We start from the raw sequence: 23980 nt of genomic DNA on the forward strand, positions 1-23980 counted from the left end.
GGGAGGGGTTGGACTTCAGAGCTGAGGCCAGAGAAGAACAGCTGATCTCTGACAAACTGCAGACCTTCAAGCTGAATAAAGAGAGAAAGAAGTGAGATTAGAGGACAAAGTCTGATGTTGAGGTGATTGACTATGTTTTCATGCAGTCAATAACTCTTTCAAAACTGGAAAATTGTCAATAACATGGTTACACTCAGTGATGTAAACATCACCAAAATCCTGAATATGTTCATATTCTAGTTTTAAAAACCTGAATTAGACTCCTTGGTTCCTCCTTTTCGAACCTGAATCATATCAACACGTGTCAGAATCTCCCCTTTGAAAGGAAAATTTCTTTGTGTTCTGCTCATGTTCTATACAGCGTCTGGTGCCAAACCCACCGGAAGCACAAACGCAGAGTTAAACAAACACGGTGAGAGTCAGTCGCAGACACAGCACCACACTTCTGGAGCGAGGAGGAAACAAATGACTATTATACGGTGGCGTGGATGTGTATGGCACAGCTCCGGCTCCATTTCCACTTTCTTCTTCACATTCTCTCCTTGTATTAATGAAGACCATGAGGAACAGTAGTGTTCAGTCCTGCTGCTGGGTCAGAACCAGCACCAAAGCGCGAACAAAGGCCACTGCTATCGGCCTGGACTGTTCGTGATTCACCGTGCTGCTGCTGCTGCTGCTGCCGCTGCATGTGGATTTTCATGACATTCTCCGTGCATCGCGGTTTAGATGGGGATATTTCAGTTGATCACAATCACTATATATACAGGAGGAACTCTGTTCACAAATGTATGTTTTCTTTATGCGTCCTTCTTACATCCTCGAGAGCCGGGTCCAAACAATGGTCCTGAGGCACTAAAGGGTAGCTGTTACTTTTTACTTGATTGATAAAACCCTCCGTAGTATGTGTGCTGTTCCAAGGAGGGCTTTCTTCTGGACCTCTTGGACGTTGATGTCGCCAGGGATCTTGTCGGTGTATTTCTCTAATCCCTTCTTCACAAGTCTAAGAGCCCCGATGACCACTGGTATTGTTGTCTTTGTTCTCCACATCCTATTGATCTCGATTTCCAAGTCCTTGTATTTCGACATCTTTTCTGTTACCTTGACAGAGGTGTTGCTTTCAGATGGTATGGCCAGTGTTGGGACTAACACATTATTGTGTTATTAGTTACTACCAAAAAAGTAACTTTGGCAGTAACTAATAATCAAACGAATTATTTTTAAAATTCAATAACTCAGTTATAGTTACTAAACGATCTGTTTATTAGTTTATTTTACGTTATTTTACTATCTCGGCTGAGCCTTGTTTACTTCCTGTGTTGGGGGGGGGGGAAGAGCCATGAGGCTCATGCGCTGCGTTGTGGGGGCGTGTTTGAAGAACATCGTGGTGGAACCCAAGGCAAGTTTCTTCTCGTGGAAGTACGCTCACTACTTCTCCTTCGTTGAGCAGAAGGAAAGAAATGTTTATTTTAGATGCAACTTGTGTCTTGGAACTAAGACCCTCTCTGCAGCGGCAAACAGCAACTCTAATCTGTTAAAGCGTCTCGGCACGCAGCATGCAACGACGAAACTTGTTGCTAAAGCTAGCGGGCCACTCACTGTTGTTCTGGACATCCTGCAAGGAGAGGACAGCTGTCACTATGGCACCCTCCTGCCTGCTCTGGAGACATTGATGTCAAAGACTTTGGAGGTGAAAGACAGTTTGACTGTGGCAACTGGCCTTCCTGAAGCTGTAGTTGAGGTAAGAGTCATCATACACTTTTGCAGTTAGTTTCCCTCTTTACTGCACAGAGACACTGCATTTAATCAGACACCACTCATTATTTTAACTATAGAGTAGACATCATAGTTAATATTGTTAGGTGAGAGAGAAGCACTAACATTAAAACTATGTATGAAAAAATGTGCAAATTTATTTTCATTGCATTCTATTTAAGGGACTCAAGTATTGAACATATTGATAAATTGATAAACTGTACTACAGAGTGCAACAGAAATAAATAGGTCAGCAATGTTTTCTTTGCTAAATAGGTTTATTTTGAATGATTAACTTCAATTTATTTTAACATTTCCATGGATCTCACTTATCCCTCATTGTGTGTGTGTGTGTGTGTGTGTGTGTGTGTGTGTGTGTGTGTGTTTGTTTACAGGCCATCAAAGTGCGGTTTGCATGTGTTTTGGAAAGCAAGGATGCAATGCTTGCGGCCGCCACTCTTCCCAAGTTTAAGCTGCGGTGGGTGAAGGAGCAGTGGAAGAAAGAGATGATCAAGGGAATGCTGGTAGCAGAGTGTCACAAGATCACACCTGGCCCTGAGCAACAATCTGCCAGCTTGGCTCGAGAAACTCCACCAGACTCAGGCTCCACCAAGGACAAAGAGAAATCTTTCTTTTCCTTTGAGGACGATGATGATAGCTTTACTATCGTGGACACTGAGGTAATCCTTTTTTTTTTTTTTTTATCAAATTTGCATTGCTAAATATTGCTGAAATACAATACATGTTCAGTGGCAATAGAGAACAACTTTTTGTTTTTGTTTTTTATATTTCCTCCCTCAAACCCCAAACCACCCTCCCTGTCCAGGTTCTACATTACTTGCAAACAGCCGACACCAGCATGGAGATTCTCAACCAGTTCCCCAAAATAAAGGAAATTTGTCTGAGGAAGAATGCAGCTCTCCCGTCCAGTGCACCTGTTGAGAGGCTCTTCAGCCTGGGGAGTCTGGTGCTGTCTCCAAAGAGGAACAGGCTTTCAGACAAAAGGTTTGAGAAGCTGTTGCTCATGAGGTACAACCACTGGTTCGTCAAAGAAGAATAAGGACTGTAAGAATAACGAGAATAAGGACTTTTTGTTTTGTTTACACTTATGTTAAAATTATTATCCATGTGAGCTTTTTTGCTCTTTATTTTGTTTAAGAATGCACTAAGAATAAGAATTTATTTTGTTACTTGAAAAGAATCTGTATGATGGAACAATTGTTATGGTGCTGCTAACCTGAAGAATCCTATTTCAAAACTGCTTGAGGAAAGAACTTTTTTTTTTTCATTTTATTAGGCTATGTTGTGTGTGTTCCTTGTGTGAAGCCATTTATGTTGTGTTATTCTAAATCATTCATGGGCAGCTGGTGGGTTGATATTGGAAGATTGATTTGTTCACGCAATTCCAAAACAGTGGCCCCCACCATCAACGTTACCATCCCTGTTCGAACTGGTAACTAATGTTGTTTGTTACAGTATATTCACAGCTATTTTTCTCCAGCTATTGTGGCATGCTATACCCTACTTTGACCTGTAGGCTGTACTCTGACCTGGCTGCAGAGGTCAACTGAGCTGTAGGGGAGCAAGTTTTCAGACAGGCACTTTGACTTTTTTTTTTTTTTTTCAGTTTTTTGGTTTGTTCTGGCCAGAAATAAATCTGCACTTTGAAACATCTTGGTGTTTCTGTTTGTATAAATATAGACGATATTGCTCAGCAGAGTTCAGTTCAGTGATGAAAATGCATGTCAAGCAGTACAGAGCTTGCAATGTTGACAGTTTTGAACTTGTTATTAAATAGTTACTTTTCATAGTAACACTTTACTTTTTGTTTTTAATAACTGAGTTAGTAACTGAGTTGCTTTTGAATTGCAGTAACTAGTAACTATAACTAGTTACTGTTTTCCAGTAACTAGCACAACACTGGGTATGGCCATGTCTATGAGGATGCATTCCTTCTTCATTTTATGCTTGATGATGATATCTGGCCTATTCGCTTTGATCTCTCTGTCTGTCTGGATGGGCATGTCCCATAGGATGGTGATCTCGTTGTTCTTGGTGATGGTGTTGGGTTGGTGTCTGTACTACTTATCAGCTGTCTTGATGTTGTATTCCTTGCAGATCTTCCAGTGCAGGTAGGCTGCTGCTTTGTCATGTCGGTGGATATACTCTGTCTTTGCCAGTTCTGGGCAGCCTGAGATGATGTGGTCGATAGTCTCTTCATATCTTCCACAGATCCTACATTGTGGGTCGGTTCCATCCTTGATGATGCGATGGTGGTAGGATCAGTCCTTCAGCCCAATTGTCTTGAGCCATTTGTTGGTCTTTTCCTGGTCCACATCTGCCTCTTTGATCCTCTTTGGGTACTTTCCATGCATTGTTTTTTCTTCCCAGGTCTTCCGCAGTTGTGACTGGCCAAGGTGTTTAGCTTTCTGTTTGACTCTGCGGGCATACAACATTGATACTTCGTTCTCTGTTGGTGGGATTTCTGGGACGTTCATCTCCTGCTTGAATTTTGCAGCTTCCTTTTTGATGGAGTAGAGCTTTTTCTTGTCTTCATGGTGTTTCACTATTTGGAGAAGTGGGTCTTCTGTTGATGACAGGTAGGTGTCAAGGCCTATGGTGGTGGTTTTGTAGGTCAGTTCTAGTTGGACCAAGCCTCTTCCTCCTTCTACTCTTGGTAAGTATAGCCTGTCGACATCAGCTTTTGGGTGGTGCATCTTTTCCATGGTTAGCATTTTCCTGGTCTTGGTGTCTAGTCTTCTGGTGTCGTTCAGCATCCAGTTGATGATGTTGAAGCTGTACGTCACTACGGGTATGGCTAGGGTGTTGATAGCCTCGAATCGGTTGGCCGCGTTAAGTTCGCTCTTCACTACCATTCTGACTCTCCTGTAGTACTCTTTCCGGATCTTCTCCTTCATGGCAGAATGTTGGATGCCATCTCCTTCGTTCACTCCTAGGTACCTGTACGTGCCTTCCTGATCTATGTCCTTGATGACGGTGTTGATGTCAAGGTCGATATTAGTGGTCTTTGTCAGCCGACCTCTTTTTAAGGTGGCTTTGGCACATTTGTCGAGTCCAAACTCCATCTTGATGTCATCATTGAAGGTCTTGACAATGGTGAGTAGACCTGTCTGTTGGTTGTCATATTTGGCAAAGGTCTTCAGATCGTCCATGCAGAAGAGATGGTTTATTTTGCCGTTCTGTGCTTCGTACCCATAATTGGTTTTGTTGAGCAAAGTGCTGAGGGGGGCTAGTGCCAGGCAAGAGAGCAGTGGTGATAGCGAGTGTCCTTGGAAGATCCCGCTGTTGATGTTGATTGTTCTGGATATTAATGACCGGTTTGCGTGATGGAGGTTCAAGGTGGTCTTCCAGTTCTTCATGCTCTGTACGATAAATCGGATGATGGTTGGGCAGACTCTGTAGATCTGGAGGTTCTTCTCTATCCAGGTGTGAGGCACGCTGTCATTATTATTATAATCATTATTACCTCCGCCAGCAGTTTATGTAATCACATCGGTTTGTTGGTTTGTTGGTTGGTTGGTTGGTTGGTTGGTTTGTTAGCAACATTACGGAAAAAGTAATGGACGGATTGCAATGAAACTTTGTGGAAAGGTGGGTCTTGTGCTAACTTAGAATCCATAACATTTTGGTGATGATCCGGATCACTGTCCGGATCAAGGAATTTTTTAAAGGATTCTTTATCATTGAGAGATAGGGCAGTCTTTCACAGAGTTGGGCAGGCCCGCCGACAGGGAGCGTGCGGCATGTGGCACGGCTTGGTGACTGATTTGACCTGTGGCGGAGGTCTGCGCTCTCTGAGTGCCAAATTCTAGTTATTATTATTATTATTATTATTATTATTATTATTATTATTATAAAAGGAAGCAGAGCCCAGTGGAGGACCAAGGACCAAACTACCAAGGTTACTGGACAGAGAGCCAACAAGTCCAGAGTTTGCAGAGTTGCTGAGAGTCTGGAGCTCCAGCTGGGTGATCAGTGACAGCTTGATCCAGGAGAGATCAGCCTGCTCTGAAAGCTGAAGGTCAACATGGAGCGTGTGAGAGGTTCACAGTCAATGATTCACTGCAGCACCTTTTTTCTTCTAGGAAGCTTTGAAATGTTGAGCTGCACACGGCTCTGCCATAGTCACAGGACTAACGCCAGCCTCATACTGGCTCCGGTCCAGCTCCGTTATGTCTCCGGTACGGAATTGCCACAGCACTGTCTCTCGTCGCTCTCTCCCCCAAACAATATAAACAACATTTAACTCAGAAGAAAGCAGCTCAAACCGCCATCTCGGGTGAAAATGTCACATACCGCACATCAGCGTCCTCTTAGGAGCGCCATGTGGTTTCTGGTGTTGTTTTTCAGGTGGGTGGAGCTGAAGAGGCTGTTTACGGAAGCATGGGGCCAGCTCATCTGCGTGATGACTTTCAGCTGCTTTGTCCCTGTCACTATTTAAGTGTCGTCCTGGCTGGAAGTCAACGCTGGATCGTAACATCCACTCGAGTGTGTGATGTGCGCTTGTACGTTTCAGCATTTGTTGTCACCTGTGTTTATTTTGTTTTCCTCGTCCTCAGTTTGGAGTCCTGCTCTGCTGGCCGCCTCACCCAGCAGCTTCCTACCTCTCCAGCCGCCCGCCTGCCCTGACTGACACCGAACTCCAATCCTGGACTGCTACAACGAACCTTGCCTCGGACCACCTCGGTTCTGTGAACGATCTGACCTGCCGCCGGACTCGCTTACTTCTGGTCCCATAAGTAAACTTTTCAACACTTCCAGATGCGTCTCCTCGTGCTGTCTGTGTCCGAGCCTCCGTACTGCCCACAACAGAAAACGCACGTTAAAACCATAAAAACCGTATTTGCATAATAAAAACATGTCACAAACAAATTACAATTTCATCAACCCAGCTGACATGTTAAAAAAGAAGCCTGATTTTACAGAAACCCGCCCAACCTGGCAAAACAGAGCCACTCCGGTCACAGAGCTGTTTTGAGCAATTTTCGTTTGACTTTCCTGCAGTGACGAAGTAGAAAACCGTTCATTCTTCTAATGCATATAATGACTACATCACATTGTTTGTTCTATATTCTACCAGAAGAATCAAAAAAATAAAATTGTAAGGCAAAAACACGACACAGATTTTGTTTTCAAATCACTTATTTTGGAACATGTATCTACTTTCCTTCTGGCACCCGACTTGCTTGTGTCCAGATTGACGCGGTAGGGCTCCGGCATCCAGAAAAACAGGATGCTAGCGGAAAGTTTCCAGAGCTCCGTACAGGCCCCATATCCGGACCGCAGCTGGACCATGGCCGGTGTGAGCCACAGCCTTGATTTTAATGAGTACAGATTAGTTGCGGTGTCCAGACCGCAACCGGAATGCATCCAGTGTGAGCCCGGTGTAAAGCAGAGAGAAGAAGCTCCGTTTGTCATGGAGATCCTCAGTGTGGATCACTCTCAGATCGGCCTGAGATCTGCACTTTAGTGTCAAAACAACTTTCACTGAAACACACTCAAACATGGAGTCTGACCTCAGAGTCTGCAGACCGCAGAGTGGACTCTGCAGAAAACCACACAGCTGCTCAACTGCTGAATCATGCAGACGGTTCCAGCTCAGGTCCAGATGTTCCAGATGTTTCTGGAGGGAGGGGTTGGACTTCAGAGCTGAGGCCACAGAAGAACAGCTGATCTCTGACAAACCACAGTCCTCCAACCTGAATAAAGAGAGAAAGAAGTGAGATTAGAGGACAGTCGGATGTTGAAGTGACTGAGAGCTGAAGAAGGTTCAGACTGGAAGAGTTTAGAAATGTACAGTCCAAACAGCTGAAGCCACCAGGAGGAGAAGAGCTCTCATCAACATGCTGCAGAGCTCAGTCCACTCTCTGTCCAAACAACATCTGGAATCCTCCTAAACTCCTCTCAGTCCTTTGACTCCAACAGATTCTACCTTCAGACAGTGAACTGACCTCAGAGTCTCCAGTTTGCAGTTTGGACTCTCCAGTCCAGCACTCAGAATCTCCACTGATGAATCCTTCAGGTTGTTGTGACTCAGGTCCAGATGTTTCAGATGGGAGGGGTCAGAGGTCAGAGCTGAGGAGATCACTTCACAGTGAGGATCAGAGAGTCCACATCGAGAAAGACTGTAATGAGACACAGAGAGGACAGGACATTATGAGAGAGGACACTTTGTTGGACAGTTGGACATCAGACCTGCTCTCCTGTAGAAACTCCACAACCTGCCCCGCTGCACTGAGCTGCAGGTCTTTAGTCCTGTTCCTGCTGAGTCTGACAGGAATTATTTCATCAGATGGAAACAGTCTCAAGAAGATCGAGAGAAGATCTGCTGGTTTACTTTCACTTTGTCTGAGGGCTGATGAGAGGAATTCAAAAACTGGAATATATTTGAACATTCCAGACAAGAACAGACTGAATGTGATTTAGAATATGAAGGAAGACGGACAGCCTCAGTCTGAACAGATCCTGAGAACTGAGCCGACCTCTGGAGGGGATTGTTTACATTTAGTAACAGCAGTAAATGTAGAGAATAATGGGACGAGTGGACTGATGGGTTCTTCATGACTTGCCATTGAGGAACATCTCCACAGAGGAACTACAGGAACTACTTTCTACAATCATCACTGAGACATTGATCATGAAGACTTGTGGACTCACTCAGCCTTCCTGCAGTTCTTCACAGCTGGGATCAGTCTCCGTCGTCCCTCCTTTGATGTGTTGTACTTCTCCAGGTCCAACTCCTCCAGGACCTGGTCTGACATCTGCAGCATGTAGGCCAGAGCTGAGCAGTGGATCTCAGAGAGTTCTTTCTCTGATCTGTTCTCTGACTTCAGGAACTCTTGGATGTCCTGATGGACTGAGAGGTCCTTCATCTCCATCAGACAGTGGAAGATGTTGATGCTTCTGTCAGGAGATATTTCTCCACTGTTGATCTTCAGGTTCTTGATGACTCTCTGGATGGTTTCTGGACTGATCTCTGTCCGACCCAGCAGACCTTGTAAGAGTCTCTGGTTGGATTCCAGAGAGAGGCCATGAAGGAAGCGGACAAACAGGTCCAGGTGGCCGTTCTGACTGCTGAGGGATTTCTGAAGGACGACCTTCAGGAAAACATCGAGAGATGTGAAATCATGTTCCTCCCCAACGAAGGTCTTCAGCTCATCTGTCCTCCTGTTGGTGAAACAGTGGAACATGAAGACTGCAGCCAGAAACTCCTGAACACTCAGATGGACGAAGCTGTAGACGATTTTCTGGAAGATCACAGACTCTCTCTTGAAGATCTGAGTACAGATTCCAGAGAACAGCGAGGCCTCAGACACATCCAGACCACACTGCTTCAGGTCTTCTTGGTAGAACACCATGTTTCCTTTGTCCAGATGTTCCAAGGCCATCCTGCCCAGCTTCAGAAGAAGCTCCCTGTCAGCCTCCGTCAGCTCCTGTGGACCCGTCTCAGGTCCTTCATGGTACTTGAGCTTCTTCCTGTGTGTCTGAACCAGCACAAAGTGGGAGTACATGTCAGTCAGGGTCTGGGGCAGCTCTCCTCTCTGCTCGGTGCTCAACATGTGCTCCAGAACTGTAGCAGTGATCCAGCAGAAGACTGGGATTCCACACATGATGTGGAGGCTCCTGGAGGTCTGGATGTGGGAGATGATTCTTCTGCTCAGCTCCTCATCACTCAGCCTCCTCCTGAAGTACTCCTCCTTCTGGGCGTCAGTGAAGCCTCGCACTTCTGTCAGTCTGTCCACACATGTTGGAGGGATCTGATGGGCCGCCGCCGGTCGGGAAGTGATCCAGACCCGAGCCGAGGGCAGCAGATCCCCCCGGATGAGGTTAGTGAGCAGCAGACTGACTGAAGACTGCTGGGAGACGTCAACCAGCCGCCGGCTGCCGCTGAAGTCCAGAGAAAGTCTGCTTTCATCCAGGCCGTCAAAGATGAAGAGCAGCTTGCAGACGGACAGCTGCTCTGCCGTCAGCTTCTGGAGCGTGGGATGGAAAACAGCCAGCAGCGAGAGGAGGCTGTACGGCCGCTCTCCCAGCAGGTTCAGCTCCCTGAAGGAGAGCACCACCAGCACACTGACATCCTGGTTCTCCAGGCCCTCGGCCCAGTCCAGACTGAACTTGAGCACCGAGAAGGTTTTTCCACTGCCGGCCACGCCGCTAGTCAGAACCACTCGGATGTGTGTGTGCTGCTGGGCCGAGGCTTTGAAGATGTCCTGAACCCTGATGGCAGGGTGATGGAGGCTCTCCTTCCTGGAAGCTGTCTCCAGCTGCTGCAGCTCAGGTTCCCTCTGAAGCTCCTCACTGAGTCCCTCTGTGATGTGGAGCTCAGTGTAGATCCTGTTGAGGAGGCTTCCTCCTCCTGCTTCATCACTTCCTTCAGTCACACGTTCACATCTGCTCCTCACACTCTTCTTATGTTCTTCTAGAAGCTGCTGCAGACCCACACCTGCTCAGAGACAACAACAACAATCACACTGCACACAAACAACAAGCTTTCATGTCTCTACAACACAACAAGTCCCAGTTCCTCAGCAGACACATGTCCACTCTTACTTCTGGATCTTTCTGGCTGCTCCTCACAGACATCAGTCCTCCTCTTTCTGTGGACACCAAGCAACATTTACTCTGAGCAACACAACACAGCAGAGACACAAAGATCTTCAACTCTCACACTGCTTCAAAATACTGGAGCTGAATCTGAAAGTGAGCTCAACATCTCTCACTCTGCTTTGGAGGAAATAAAAGAAAAACACTTTCTTACTTTGTGTCTGAAGGTCCAGGTTCATCACTGAAGTCTGGTGGAAGATGTTTGGACCAGTCACTCTTCAGAGACAACCTGCTGGAACCTGAAGACTCTGCTGTGTGTCTACACACACACACACACCACACACACACACACACACACACACACACACACACACACACACACACACACACACACACACACACAGACACACACACACACACACACACACACACACACACACACACACACACACACACACACACACACACACACACAGAGTTTGGTAAACACAGCTCATGCTAATGTGGATCAATAACTGTTTTTACTTCAAGTCTGTGCTGTAGCAATATAACAGCCACCCCCCCCCCCCCCCATCACCACCACCACACTGCAAAAAGGGTAGCCTAAATTAAATAAAAAATTACTCTTAAAGCAACACGTAGGAACTTTCAGTTTTCGTTTATTTTGGCGGCACCAGTGGACAAAAGTGGTAGTGTTTTGCCTGACCGAATACTGCAGTTCCCATGAGGCCTAGCGCGTGGCGTCATAAAATGCTGCTCCCGGTGGCATGCTGTTGGACTGAACTCGCCTACATTTGTTTCCAGTGGCTGTGTGAAGGACTGATAATGACGAGGTAATGAATCTAATGCTGGCTAAACAATGTTATATCATGATGTGACGCATGCCGTAAAGCAGTCCGCACATTTGGAGTTTTTTAGTGTGCAGGGTTCCTACAACCCTCCTCACAGTTGCTTCGTCCAAGTGAAAGCAATACTGACGCCCTCAGGCCGTGACAGAGGGGTCATTCAACTAGTTGTAAGTTGATGTATCATCACAAAAGATATTAAAATGTTTTATTAAGGTTGAAAAGTTCCTTAGTGCCGCTTTAAAACTAGTGAAATTATCTGTCCATGAAGCAAGTAAACTTCACTTAAAAAGAGATCTCGATATAAGAACTTTAAATCAAGAAATAAGCATCTCTTTCTTAAATTTATTTTAAATAAAGCGTGATGAGACATTTTGACTGAAAACAAGACCAAAAAACTTGGTAAGATTTTGAATTTTTGCAGTTTTTGCAGTGCATCAGGTCAGTCACAGTGAATCAATCAGAAAATGTTCTTTTCAACGTATCTGGTGGTTCGGCCAGTCGACTTTGTTGGTTTTCCCACTTTTAGAATTAAATTAAGGAGCATCTCCATTCTCACTGGATCAAAATCTATCATCACACATTGAACTGTTTCAACTGTATCAGAGACAATTTCCTGTCAAAGCTGTCAATGCACACTGGAATGGATGAAATGAAATAGAAACACTTTCTTACTTTGAGTCTGAAGGTCCAGGTTCACCACTTAAAGCTCGTGTCCGGAGTTTTGAAAGAGAGAGGTTTTTTTTTTTTTAATCCAATGTCTGGAGGTTCCGCCTCCCTCTGCTTTCATGAGCGACCAAGCCACGCCCCCTTAATTGTGCACGCTATTATCCATCAGGTGAAAATGAGAGCCTCCGAGTCCTACAGCATCCTACATGTTTAGCTGTTTACGGTGGATGTTCAGCAGACAGTGGATATATCCGAGGTAAGCGGGCCGGCTGCTGCGTTGCTAACTCTCCTCTGCCTGGGCGAGCGGCCGTGCTCTCTGGCTGCTCCACACTTTGATTGACAGCACGAGAATGCGGAAGCTCGAAATCTATTGGCTGACGCTGACCGGCGCTTTTTCAGATAACATGGGGGTCTATGAGACGAAGGCGGGGCTCATAAATAAATTTTTATATTGCTTTATGCTAATATTATATTGTAGTATCAAACCAGACTGACACATTTAAGCTCTGTTGAAAAATGATACATACGTTGGAAACGAACGGAAACTCCGGACATGAGCTTTAAGAATAGTGGAAGACTTGGACCGGTTACTCTTCAGGGAGAACCTGACCCCCAATTTCCACTGGACGCGAAAGCGCCGCGCCGCGCCTTGAAACCTACTGCACAGCACTTAGAACCCATTCTCTTCTGAGACAATTTCCACCGGACGCGCCGCGTCCCAGAAGCACCACACCGCGCCGCGCCGTGGCGCTGGTGATTCGCTTCAGTTCTATTTTCTGCGCGGCCGCTTCTAAACCTCGTAAATTCACTGTCGTTCAGAAAGCACCAGACAGGAAGTTACACCGGAAGTTTTGAAATAAAACACAATGCACGACCTCACGGACGTAAATTTTTTCCTATATGATGTTATTATGCTGCCTCGGGAGGCACGAGAATCAGCTCAACAGGGTCCCAGACAGTAGAAAATGCGGAAATTACCGTTTTTATGTAAAATAAACCATACAAAAGTAACTATTGGATAAGGAAAAGCACTCATTTGAGATCAAAACATAAACCATGTACTCATCCTTGCTGGAAGGATAAATTACAGATTAATGTGGCTGGAGGAGCAGAGCGACCTTGCAGAAGCGAAATGAGGTGTTTTTTTTTTTAATTTTCTGCTTATATCATGTGTTGTTCGTGTGATATAGAGAGCACAAGAGCCTCTCAAAGTAGCAGCCCTCCCCATCCGGACGGTGTGCCGCTGCGCTGTGCTGCCGGTGTGCGTTGACTTTGGAGCAAGACGCTGGCGTTCTGCGACGCAGCGCTTTCGCATCCAATGGAAATTGGGGGTGAGAGTGAAATAAGAGGATTCAGAAACACCTTTCATGGTTCAGCCAGTCCACCGGAAACACAGCACGACAGAGGTCAAAGGTCACACCCACACAGCCCAATCAGGAGTTTGACAGCAGGTCCAAATGTTCTGCTGGCTCATCGACAGACCAGGGAGGTTCTGACATTTACACACATTCATTCAACACGTGAGAGGTACATGTCCAACCTGGAGAGGAAGGTTCATACACCTTACACACACACACAAACACACACACACACACACACACACACACACACACACACACACACACACACATACACTAGAAGATTCAGTCTCCTCTGTGGTGGCAGGAGCAGCTGACGTCTCTTACCTGTCCACATCTGATCTTCCCTCCTCTTCATCCACACCAGACATCTTGTCACTGAGAGAGGAAGCAGCAACACACACACGCACGCATGCACGCACACACGCACACACACACACACACACACGCACACACACACACACACACACACACACACACACACACACACACACACACACACACACACACACACACACAGAGGTTATTTCTTCATATCAATATTCAGATCAATATTCACCATTCAGAGGAACAGAAAATCACATCAATCAGCCCCCCTTGCCTGGACCTCCCACCGCCCCCGGGGCCATGGGGCCCCCCTTTCCCCCGGTGTGACTGTCCTCAGTGGCCCCCAGCCACACAGTCACACAGTCCCACCGGCATGGGGACCGGCCCACATCCCAGAAGGCCCAGTGAGGCGGAGCTTCAGCCAGTGTGACTGGACCCCAAAGCCGTCAGTGAAACAGAAACACAAGTCAGACAGTAAATGATCAATAGATTAGATAGACATAGATAGATAGACAATCAGAGTCAGATGAAAAGAGCAGAGTCTGTCATGTATCAGAGCTGAAATGAGTCCACAGAGTGAATCCCGGGTGTGAAGGGTGAGCCGCTCTCACAGCCGAGGTCTTCCAGGTCCAGGAACAGCAGCAGTCTGGCTCCAGGTGACAAACTCAGCTTTTTAGAAAACCTCCTTTCTGCTGAAGCTCCTCAGAGGGTTCACACTGCTTCCTGACTGGACACACTGACCTCTGACCCTCAGGAGTCCAGCTGGAGAACTGGCCTTGGACCAGTTCACTGAGGGGGTTCTGCTGTGTGAGCATGCGCAGTGCGCACGGAGGGAAAGAGGGAAGCAGAGATGAAAACAATCATCTCATTTTAGCCTTTTCCGGGGATTTCTCAGCTCCTGCAGTAAATCTATTCTATGTTTAGGTTGTGGCTCATCTGTATTGATTTCTCAGCTTCTAAATGTTTGATTAAAGGGGGCAGGACATTTGTTTAAAGGACCTATATCATGCAAAATCCACTTTTTTAAGGTTTTAAGCATGCCCCAAAGTTGATTTCCCTTTAAAACCACCCCCAAAATGTTATTTGCCTTCATCCACGCATGTCTGAGTAATCTCTTTCAGTCTGCTGCTCTTCACAGCAGCCCCTCCCTTCGGGTAGAAAACAGCTCGTTTGAAACTCTTCAAACCTAAGTACGTCACAAAAGTTGAACTCCTCCCCACCACTCTTCTCCCATCCCAGCCCCGAGCAGACAACACACCAACTCTTCTCTGACCAGCACGCAGCTGATTCACATTTTCCACTGAGGAGACCCCGCGCCCCCCCCCCCCCGCAGGCCCTCGGCAATCAGCGTTGCTGCTTTTTGTATCTCCGATTACGGAAGTAAACTTTAACCATCGTCTGAAAGAAACAATCAAGCAAGAGCAAGAGTCTGAAGGGTCTGCGCTTGGTGAGTTTCTAACAGGAAAAAAAGGTTTTCGCGTGTCTTTGAGTGTAGAGAAGCGAGAGCTAAATAGCTTAAGCTATCCCTTAAGCTAACGCATGACGTATTTGTTTTGAAGCTCCGATTGGTTGAAGTACGCTGTCAGTCAAAGTCCACAGGGGGAGAGGCGGGATTTTCAGTGAAACAGAGCGTTTTCTCTTCCGGGTTTCAGAATAAGCCCCAGAAAGTCTTTTATTTCACACAAAATGACTTTTACTTAGCGCCAAAAATAAACTATTACCATGTTAATGCCAATAATGGGGTTTGGACTAGCTAAAAAAGCATGATACAGGTCCTTTAAGGGGGGGTCTGCCCCCCCACTATCAAGACCAAGTTGAAGAACCCAATAGCACCGTGAGAAACGTTCTTTTCATGGACAGCTCCCTGTCACGTGCTTTAAATATAGTGCTACTTCATGTGGTGCTTAGCCCACCTACGGGTTTCGCTATTGGTACCCTCCTTTGGTGCCAGCCAGACACTGAGGTAGATCAAAAAAGTTGCCGCGGCCATCATGCCCAGGCACTGGCACATGGCCCGCCCCGCTCCAAGAGGATATAACCAAGCGGCTCCATCCAATCTCCCTTCTTCTTTCTCAGCCTGAGATAGATCATTGCCAAGACAAAGACAAGCTCAAGATACGAAGATGGACAAGCCGGCCCGATCTGAGTCGCCTTCTGGCGTCGGGCCCCTCAACTGCCGCGGCTGCGGCATGCCGCTGCTGGAGCAAGACCGAAACGAGCGCTGCTTCATCTGCCTCGGCTGGCAGCACCAAAGCCAGCGGGCTTTCTACCCAGCCTGCCTCGCTCTACTGCTCGAAGAAACCGAGCGATGAGTTGCCTTCATGGGCGCCGTTTCACCGGCTTCTGCAACTAATGAGACCGGCGATGACTTTGCCGCCACTCCCGCCGCCTTCACCGACTGGGCCGATACAGGTGGGGACCTGCAGAGCTACCGTGACTCCTCCAGCTCCGAGAGGTCCGAGCGGCACGATGACTCCCTGTCAAGCGTATCCAGAGCCAGTGGTCAGAGCACACGCAGTGAGCCTGTGGAACATCTCACTACACTGTTTACCGCCGCTGCAGATCGCACTGGGTTGGCGCTCCCGCCGCAGCCTCCCGAGGCGGCGCCAAATGATTTTGCACTCGGGCTAACGACCCAGTCTTGGATCAGGTCGTGGAGTGCGGTTCTATGCCCCGCCATGCCCCGCCTGGTCCTTTCTGGACCGCTGCTATGCTAACGGCAATCGTGTGTGCGTTAGCTAACAATGGCCCAGTTTGCATGGGTCTTTTTTCAAGCCGATTGAAAACAATCGCTTTAAACGAACATGTATACATGGAGCCAGAGGCTCGCAGCAGCTCGTCCCCCACCTCCAGCCTCGTCGCTGTCAGAGTCAACACCACCGGCGACCTGCAGAGCGTAGGAGGTCTGCTCCCTGGGATCCCGCGGCACCAGGCCAGAGTCAACCAGCCGCCGATCTTCCTCCCGGGGCACCGACCGGCCGAGACGGACCGAGGTTCCTGCACGGAGGGCTCCGCCTCCTCATCCGTCCTCCTCCGCTGCTGTTGTCAAAAATTCAAACAATAAAGGCCGTCAGGCCCGTTACATCTCTAAAGAGCAGCAATCCTTGATTCCCCCGCTCACACGGCAGGCCCGTGCCGAGCCCAGTCGGGGCACATTTCTCCCCTCACTCTGTCCTCTCTCCGCCGCCATGTGACGCAGAGCATCAGGACGAGTGGAGATGCTGAGGCTGCACCCGAACATTCCGGGGTTTCTAAAGAGCACAGTCCTTCATCTCCCACCATGTTCGCGCCGCTGGGGTGTGCTGAGCATGGCTGTGGTCTCCTCTCCTCCTATGGGGCCGCTACACTTGCGGTTTCCAACCGACGTCAGACGCAGAGCACCGGGGCCGCCGAAGATGCAGTGACAGCGCTCACACATCCCGCATCTCTAAAGAGCAGGCTTCCTCACATCACGCTGCGCTCGCATGGCAGGGGCGTGCCAAATCGAGCGTCAGCCCGCCCCCCTTCATGACAGCCGGTCCACCTGACGTGGCCCCTCGCTGCAGGCCAAGCACCCACGGGTTTCTGTAGACCATAATCCTTTGCATCACAACGCGCTCGCATCGCTGGGGCGAGCTGAGCGCAGCTGTGACTTCTCCCGGTCCGTGGCGGCTCCTCAGGATGGGATCATTATTGCGCTGGATGCGGGTCCTCTCACTTCTGCTCCAGCGGCAGCGGCGAGGCCCGAGCGTGCCAGTTTGGCCCCCGCGGCAGTGTATAATGCCGTTCTGCTCGCTGAGCGCTGAGCATCCCTCTCCTGCACCTTTCTCCCGCCCTCCTCCGTCAGGCTCGCGAGAGAGCGGAGGAGAATTTGACGGCGCCTGGTCCACGATCAGCGGCTTTCCCGCTGCCGGCGCGCGTAAAACACGGAAGAGGGGTGCCCCTGGTGACACGGCGCTTGCCCTCAAGCGTCCCTGATTGGCCCCCGTGGCAGTGCATTCTGCTCTTTCGACTTTGGATTTGCGCTCCCTGTTTGCCTCCCGGCAAGGAGCGCCGAGCGTCCCTCTCCTGCACCTTTTCCTGCTCTCCTCTGACAGACTCCCGATGGAGCGGAGGTGAAACCAACCCAACCCACTCCAAAGAAGAAGAAGAAGATCTCTGCAGAGCGAATGTCCTTCAGTTTACATCCTAAATCAAATCAAATCAAATTTTATTTTTTTAGCACTTTTCATATTTATAAAAACAACGCAAAGTGCTGAACAGTAAAAACAGTCATAAAAACAAGAAGAATTCAAAAACCGCACCATCAAACAGCATGCACCACACGTGCACGCACGCACGCACGCACACGCACACACACACACACACACACGAACAGAGGAGAGGAGACATGGCATCCTAATCACCGTATTGACTTCAGAGATCTGTAAAACTGCAACAGCATGTATTTTGCGACACCGGGCTGAGGTGGAGGAGAGGCGTGAGCGGACCATGAGGAAATATTGGTGAAACCAATGAGTTTTTGGACGATTAAAGCCGTTTTGGGAGCCGGCACACATGCCCCATTGGCTAACAGTATACGGATGTCTGCAGCTCGACTTTGGATCTAAATTTCTCCCAAACCACTTATCGGGTCAGAAAACCCTTCTGGGTGAGTATATGGGCTATATGCACCCTACACGTCCGGGTTCTACTTCAGGAGGGCGCTAACTTCCGGTCAAGCTCCCGGCGATACGAGAAAATGGCTGAGTGTTGGGAGGATTTCACCTGGTGCTTGTTGGAGTTGCCCAAAATAACCATCAATGATGTGAGACGTATTGTTCGTTCGTGTACCACCACACCGCAAAGCAAGATGGAGAAAGGATTTAAATTCGACATTTCATCCTACTTGTGTAACTTTGAAGGTAAGATACTTATGCTAATTAGCATAGCAATAATTAATTAGCAAATGGCCCACAAAATGTATAATAAATTCATGTAATTTGTTAATTTGTTGTCTTTACTGTATGTTGAAGTGTCAGGGAAATGCAGAATGTCAGGAGAGGTGACAGTTGGAACTCGCTGCTACCGCTCCATGAGGAAGGGAGAAGCACCGCATCACCTGAGAGTAGTGAAAGCTCAAAACAGAGTTACAGCTAGCCGATGCTGTGCACTGTGGGACACAGCAGTGGTGGTTAGCGGCGCTGTCCCGCCTCTTCTGAAAGTGGAATGTCGTTTGTTTTTCCGCCATAATATCAGCACATGAACAAAAAACGAACAAAATAATATAGAAGTAAAAATTAAGTTAAAAATTGACTCTATTTTCTTGCTCAAAACACAACGAAAGCGACGAGGTGGAAGGAAAGATGTGTTGTTCTTCTTCTTCTTCTTCTTTAGCTGTTATACGGCAGACGCGGCTATATCAGCGCATTACCGCCACCCTCCTGATGAATGAGTGAATGAACTCTCACAGTTATGGCTCACAAAACTAACAGTGAAAAACTGTAGCATGCAAGCTACAGGGGGAAATAAATAAATAAATAAATAAATAAATAAATAAACAAAACCTAGATTCTATTCATTAACCCCGTCCTCCTCAGATATTCAAATAAATACTTAACAGCTGCATGGTCTGATGACTTGTCTAAAATTTCCTTCACTCTGAAGATCACCTTCTTGTCCTCAACCTTACTTTTAAAAACTCTTCTCTCTCTTTCATAGGTTCTGCATCTAATCAGAGCGTGCTCTATGGTTTCTGCTTCATGACACTCATCACATTCTCCAGAGTCGTGTTTCCCCATTAACTGCAGTGTTTTGTTCAGACCAGTATGTCCTCTTCTCAATCTTGTGAATATTACTTCTTCTTTCCTCAACCTTGTTCTCTGACGTCCCAAACCAACCTTTGGATTCAAATTATAATAAGCCCTCCCCTTGGACTCTTCATCCCATCTGTCCTGCCACAAATTCCTTATGTGTTTTTTAATTATTGACTTGACCTCTGATTGACACAGTTTACAATGGATGGAGACAGTACTTCCTCTTAAAGCCCACTTTGCACACTTATCCGCCAGCTCATTCCCATCCAGGCCCACATGAGCTGGAACCCAAACAAATCTGATGTGAGTTCCTAACTTTTGAATAGACTGGAGAACAACCAATATTTCACCAACAAGGTCACTTCTTTCACTGACATTACCTGATTTAAAGTTTTCTAATGCTGACAACGAATCTGTGCAGACTATTGCTCTGAGTGGTTTAACCTGCTCCACCCATTGCAGTGCCGTAACAATTGCTACCAGCTCAGACGTATATACTAGGGGTGAGCCAAATACTCGTTTTAAATGAGTACTCGTTACGGATAATGCATTTTTTTCGAATCCGAGTATAACCCGAGCATTGTCCGTCATTATTCGTACTGGTGCTGATGGGAGATCCTCATTGGTCTGTCATTCTGCTCCATGCTGGACTGAGACCACAGGATCCTTGTCAGAAAAGCCAATCAGTGCTGGTAAATTAAAAATTAGTTTTTTTTTTTATTTCGTTGTAGCGTGCATTGTGCCTGAGGAAAACCTGTCACGACTGTGCACGCTTGGGTTTTTTTTCGGGGGGGGGGGGGGGGGGGGGGGGGGGTTAAGTTTCATTTTCCCTCGCAATTTTGTTTTTCCTTTTTTCTCTTATTTTTCATAATAATTTGGGCTTGTGCTCCAGTGGGAGGCTGTGATCTGTGGGAGAGAGATGACAACTGGACCGAGGTCCATATGATCGGCGCTGCAGCCGCGGACAGGACCAGGAAGCTCAGCAGGGGGGATCAGAGGTTTTCCGGGACACCGGGGAGATTCTGGTGGGGACCGTGGGGGGAGGCAGTCCCAACCCAGGAAGGCCTGTTCCTTTCCTTGGACTCCAGCTGGAGTCCGGACAACAATTATAGAGAAGCTGTTATGTAAATTCATTCATACACTTAAAAATATTCATGTTCTGCCTCAATAAAAATACTTGTTCTGTAAATAGTTCCTTTACTATTGCGACAAAAAAAATATTCAAATCTTTATTCTGACGCTGTTGTGTGAATAATCATTTATATGACTTTAAAAATGTTCATGTTCTGACTAAAATTAAAAAAAACTTGCACATTGTATCATTGAAACGGTTCTGTAAATAGTTTTGAAATAAAGAACAAATATAGCAACTTCTGAGCAATCCATATCAATTTCAGATTAAAAATAGTGTGCCAATTTCTGCCCCGCCCCATTTCCGGTTAAACCACGCCCACTTGCGGTTTAGGCCACGCCCCCTCCGAGCACAGATACGGATACAGATAATTTGGATGGGTAAACAGATACAGATACAGATACAGATAGTGGTGTACTCGCTCATCCCTGGTATATACAGATACAAAGTCAGACACTCTTGCAGACACCCTCACATCAAACTCTGGTATTACACATCCTGCAGCAACAGCCCCAGACTCTGGATCTTTTGAGCCATCAGTGAATATCTGTAAATATCCATGATAATTATTTATATATCTCATTGCCAACTGGCCACTCTCACCCTTAAAACTCTTAACTTTCTCGTGCAATGAAGTATCAACATCCGGAGCTGGTAACAACCATGGTGGGTGCGGCTGACACATGATCGATGGACTTAACTCTAGATTTGCAACACCAGCTTTTACTGCTTAGGAAAGGTGTTGTTATGGTCCGTGAGCAATAACCGGAAGCCCCCACCCTCCTGAGAACATTACTGGAAATACGTCACGTTTGTCCGTGCATAGAGTCCATTGTCCTACTTCGTTCTATAAACAACATGAAAACTGTTTAAACCGAACTTATCCTTTCGCTTTGCTCCCCTGTCTCCTCTTGCCGGCTCCTTGTGGGTCTGTCTGCCTGTCCTGCTTGTGTGTCCTGGCCTGCCTCAGCTCTGCTCTGCTCAGCTCAGCTCATTCCCGAAATCTGCATTCCTGTATCCCTCATTCCGGTTTCCTGCAAATAAATGAGTTGGCTGCCTGCGCGTGGGTCCTTCCACCCCGCACCCATGACAAAACCAGAGACTGGAAACCACTGAGAGCAAAGTGACTAAAGAAATAACTGAAGCTTCAAGAAGTTTTTTACTTTCACTTTCATCGAAGGTGACCAAGAGTCCTCTTTTACCCAGACATGTCCACTTTATCCGTCCTGTCCGGGCCGTCCAGCAGGTTTTATACATTCAAGAAAATGTCTGGTGTTCACTGTTCCTCATAGCGCAATTACACATCAACGTAAATTGACCGGTGTTTTGCTCACAACACCACGATGATACTTTGTTGCATGACGTAATTACCCAGAGGCTGCCTTGTGAGTGGGAAGCCAGATTTTCTAATTGAAAAGTTCATATTTAGAACATTTAATATTTATTTACTTATTTGAAAAGAGTCTAAGAGAGCTAATATTCTGATACAAGTTTTTACAGATTTCATTTTATTTTGTTATAGAAGTTCATTTTGCATCACTGAAGCATAATAAAGCATGTTCATCAGCCTCGGAGAAGGCTGTCTGAATTTGTCTGGAAGCCCTGCCGATTGTCCTCTTTTTTGGAAATCAAAATATGGTCACGCTATTTCATCAGTTCTCAGTGAGAAAATAGAAACAAGGGAAACAAGCAAGACAGTTCAGAGCAAATGTGGAAGATAAAGCATGAAATCAATCCATGGGTCCAGTTTTCAGCTTGAAATGACTCTAAAAGCAGCTGAACTCAGGGAGACGGTGAGACTCATTAAAACTCACATTTCTTCCTGTGGACCAGTCAGATGGAGCAGAGATCCTGGAGACACGGAGACTTCACTCTGCTCTCTGGAGTCAGAACGGCGCTTTTATATCAGAATCATGATGAAAATGAAGAGAACCTAAGTGCGCCACAAGCTGGAGGAGCGAACTTCTCTCCACCAGAGGAGCAGAATGTTTTTTAAAGGAGACGCAGCTCGCTGCTCCGGAGGACTGCTGACTGCAGTCAAGCCAGACGACACGCTGTTGATATATTCTACTCATTACGGTAAAAACGAAACCGAAAGTATAAGCAAACAACCGTCCAGTGCAAAGGATCACAACTCACCGAATTTATAAAAAATACAAGACATATTAAAACTGTTGCTAAAAAACACAACTGAACAATGATATAAATCAAGGAAAGCTTTAATAATGCTGATTTTGAGTCAATAATTCAAAGAATCTGGCAGTAAATGAGCTAAAACACTGCATTTTCCATCTAAATATTAAATATAAACTGTTGATAATATTTACAGCTTCGCCAACAAGGTGTGTCTGAACCACGCTGTGTAGTAATGGATCAACAACTGATTTGGAGTCAAAACCTGGGAGCTACTGAGCTAAAATACTGTACTTTTCATAAAAATATTAATAAAATGATTAATAGGAACAATAACTGAGAAAACAAAGAGGAGTGTCTGAACCAGAGACTGTAGTAATATGATTCAAGGGTGATTTGGAGTCATTAAAATACTGTATTTTTCATTAAATGACTCACAAAAAGTATGTGGAGTGTTAAAAAATTATAATGGACAAGCAAAACCACCATGCAGGGTCTGCACTGGTGAAAGGAGAATAGAAGTGGTTGAGATATGAATATATAAATTAGGGCAGTAACAGAAACATCGACTCGTCGACATGTCGACTTCAGTCACACAAGTTGCCTACGACACACAAGTCGTAGGTTATTGTTTCTCTCACTCGAACACCTGACAGCGCTCAAGCCTTCATCCAGCGCATGTCGATGTGCTCATCTTTCTCCATGAAAACATGGAGCATGACAACATGTTCTTCATTCAGCTTATAAAGGTCTTGACCCACAAACATTCACATCAGAGTTATTTCACTGCAGAGGATCGACAACAATAAGACTTTGTGTCTTTTTGTAATATAACTTATTTTATTGTGGTTATATTACTGCTTCTGCTTTGGTCTAAAATAAATCCAGAACTGATGTTGTTATTTGGTGAAATAGTTCATCAAGAGATAATTGATTGCTTTGGCATTTTATAATTCTGGTCCTCAGGGCCCTCAGTCCAGCACGTTTGATATGTTTCCTTCTTGGAACTAATACGTTGTCTTTTCTACTGAGGGGGAGAGGGAGAACTATTCAGACTCGTGTTCACAGTGAGACAATAATCCAATATTCCACACATGTTGAGTCTCTGGGTGCAGTGACTCCTTTACTTCCCACAGGTGTTTAAACTCTCTGTTTCCAGGTACAGAGTCCAGTTGAGCACAGTTATAGCAGATGAACTCACTGATCCAGTTTCCTTTTGACAAAGACCCAAGTCTCTCCACAACCTCAACACACCGCCACACCACACCAACACAGTCCAAGCTCTGGTTGGCGTCCCCCTCTCACACACCTGCAGCTCATCACCTGCATGCTCCCTGTCTGTCCACCAATCCTGCTCCCCCTAGTGGTCAAATCATAGAAGTATCATTTCATTCATTTTCAATTTTTTTTTTTAATTTTGCTGAC

General features: G+C 46.5%; 1 protein-coding gene and 1 long non-coding RNA gene across 2 annotated transcripts in view; both read right to left on the reverse strand.

Moving 5' to 3' along the window:
* Positions 1 to 9251, reverse strand: part of LOC115395813 (ribonuclease inhibitor-like) — a gene marked incomplete at its 5' end in the record, with an annotated part of 37778 nt that extends 28527 nt beyond the window's left edge. Inside the window, 3 exons of the mRNA XM_030101469.1 lie at positions 7290 to 7472; positions 7725 to 7898; positions 8431 to 9251. Of these exons, the coding sequence (XP_029957329.1) occupies positions 7290 to 7472; positions 7725 to 7898; positions 8431 to 9251 (1178 nt within the window). The remainder of the gene's footprint in view (positions 1 to 7289; positions 7473 to 7724; positions 7899 to 8430) is intronic.
* Positions 9252 to 10321: 1070 nt separating this feature from the next.
* Positions 10322 to 22428, reverse strand: LOC115395834 (uncharacterized). Its single transcript, XR_003932317.1, has 4 exons — positions 22237 to 22428; positions 13517 to 13567; positions 10532 to 10636; positions 10322 to 10370 (listed from the first exon to the last, which is right to left on the reverse strand). It is a non-coding gene; the product is annotated as an uncharacterized LOC115395834 (long non-coding RNA).
* Positions 22429 to 23980: the final 1552 nt, after the last annotated feature.

Source organism: Salarias fasciatus, chromosome 10, assembly GCF_902148845.1.
Source record: "Salarias fasciatus chromosome 10, fSalaFa1.1, whole genome shotgun sequence".
Lineage (NCBI taxonomy): Eukaryota > Metazoa > Chordata > Actinopteri > Blenniiformes > Blenniidae > Salarias > Salarias fasciatus.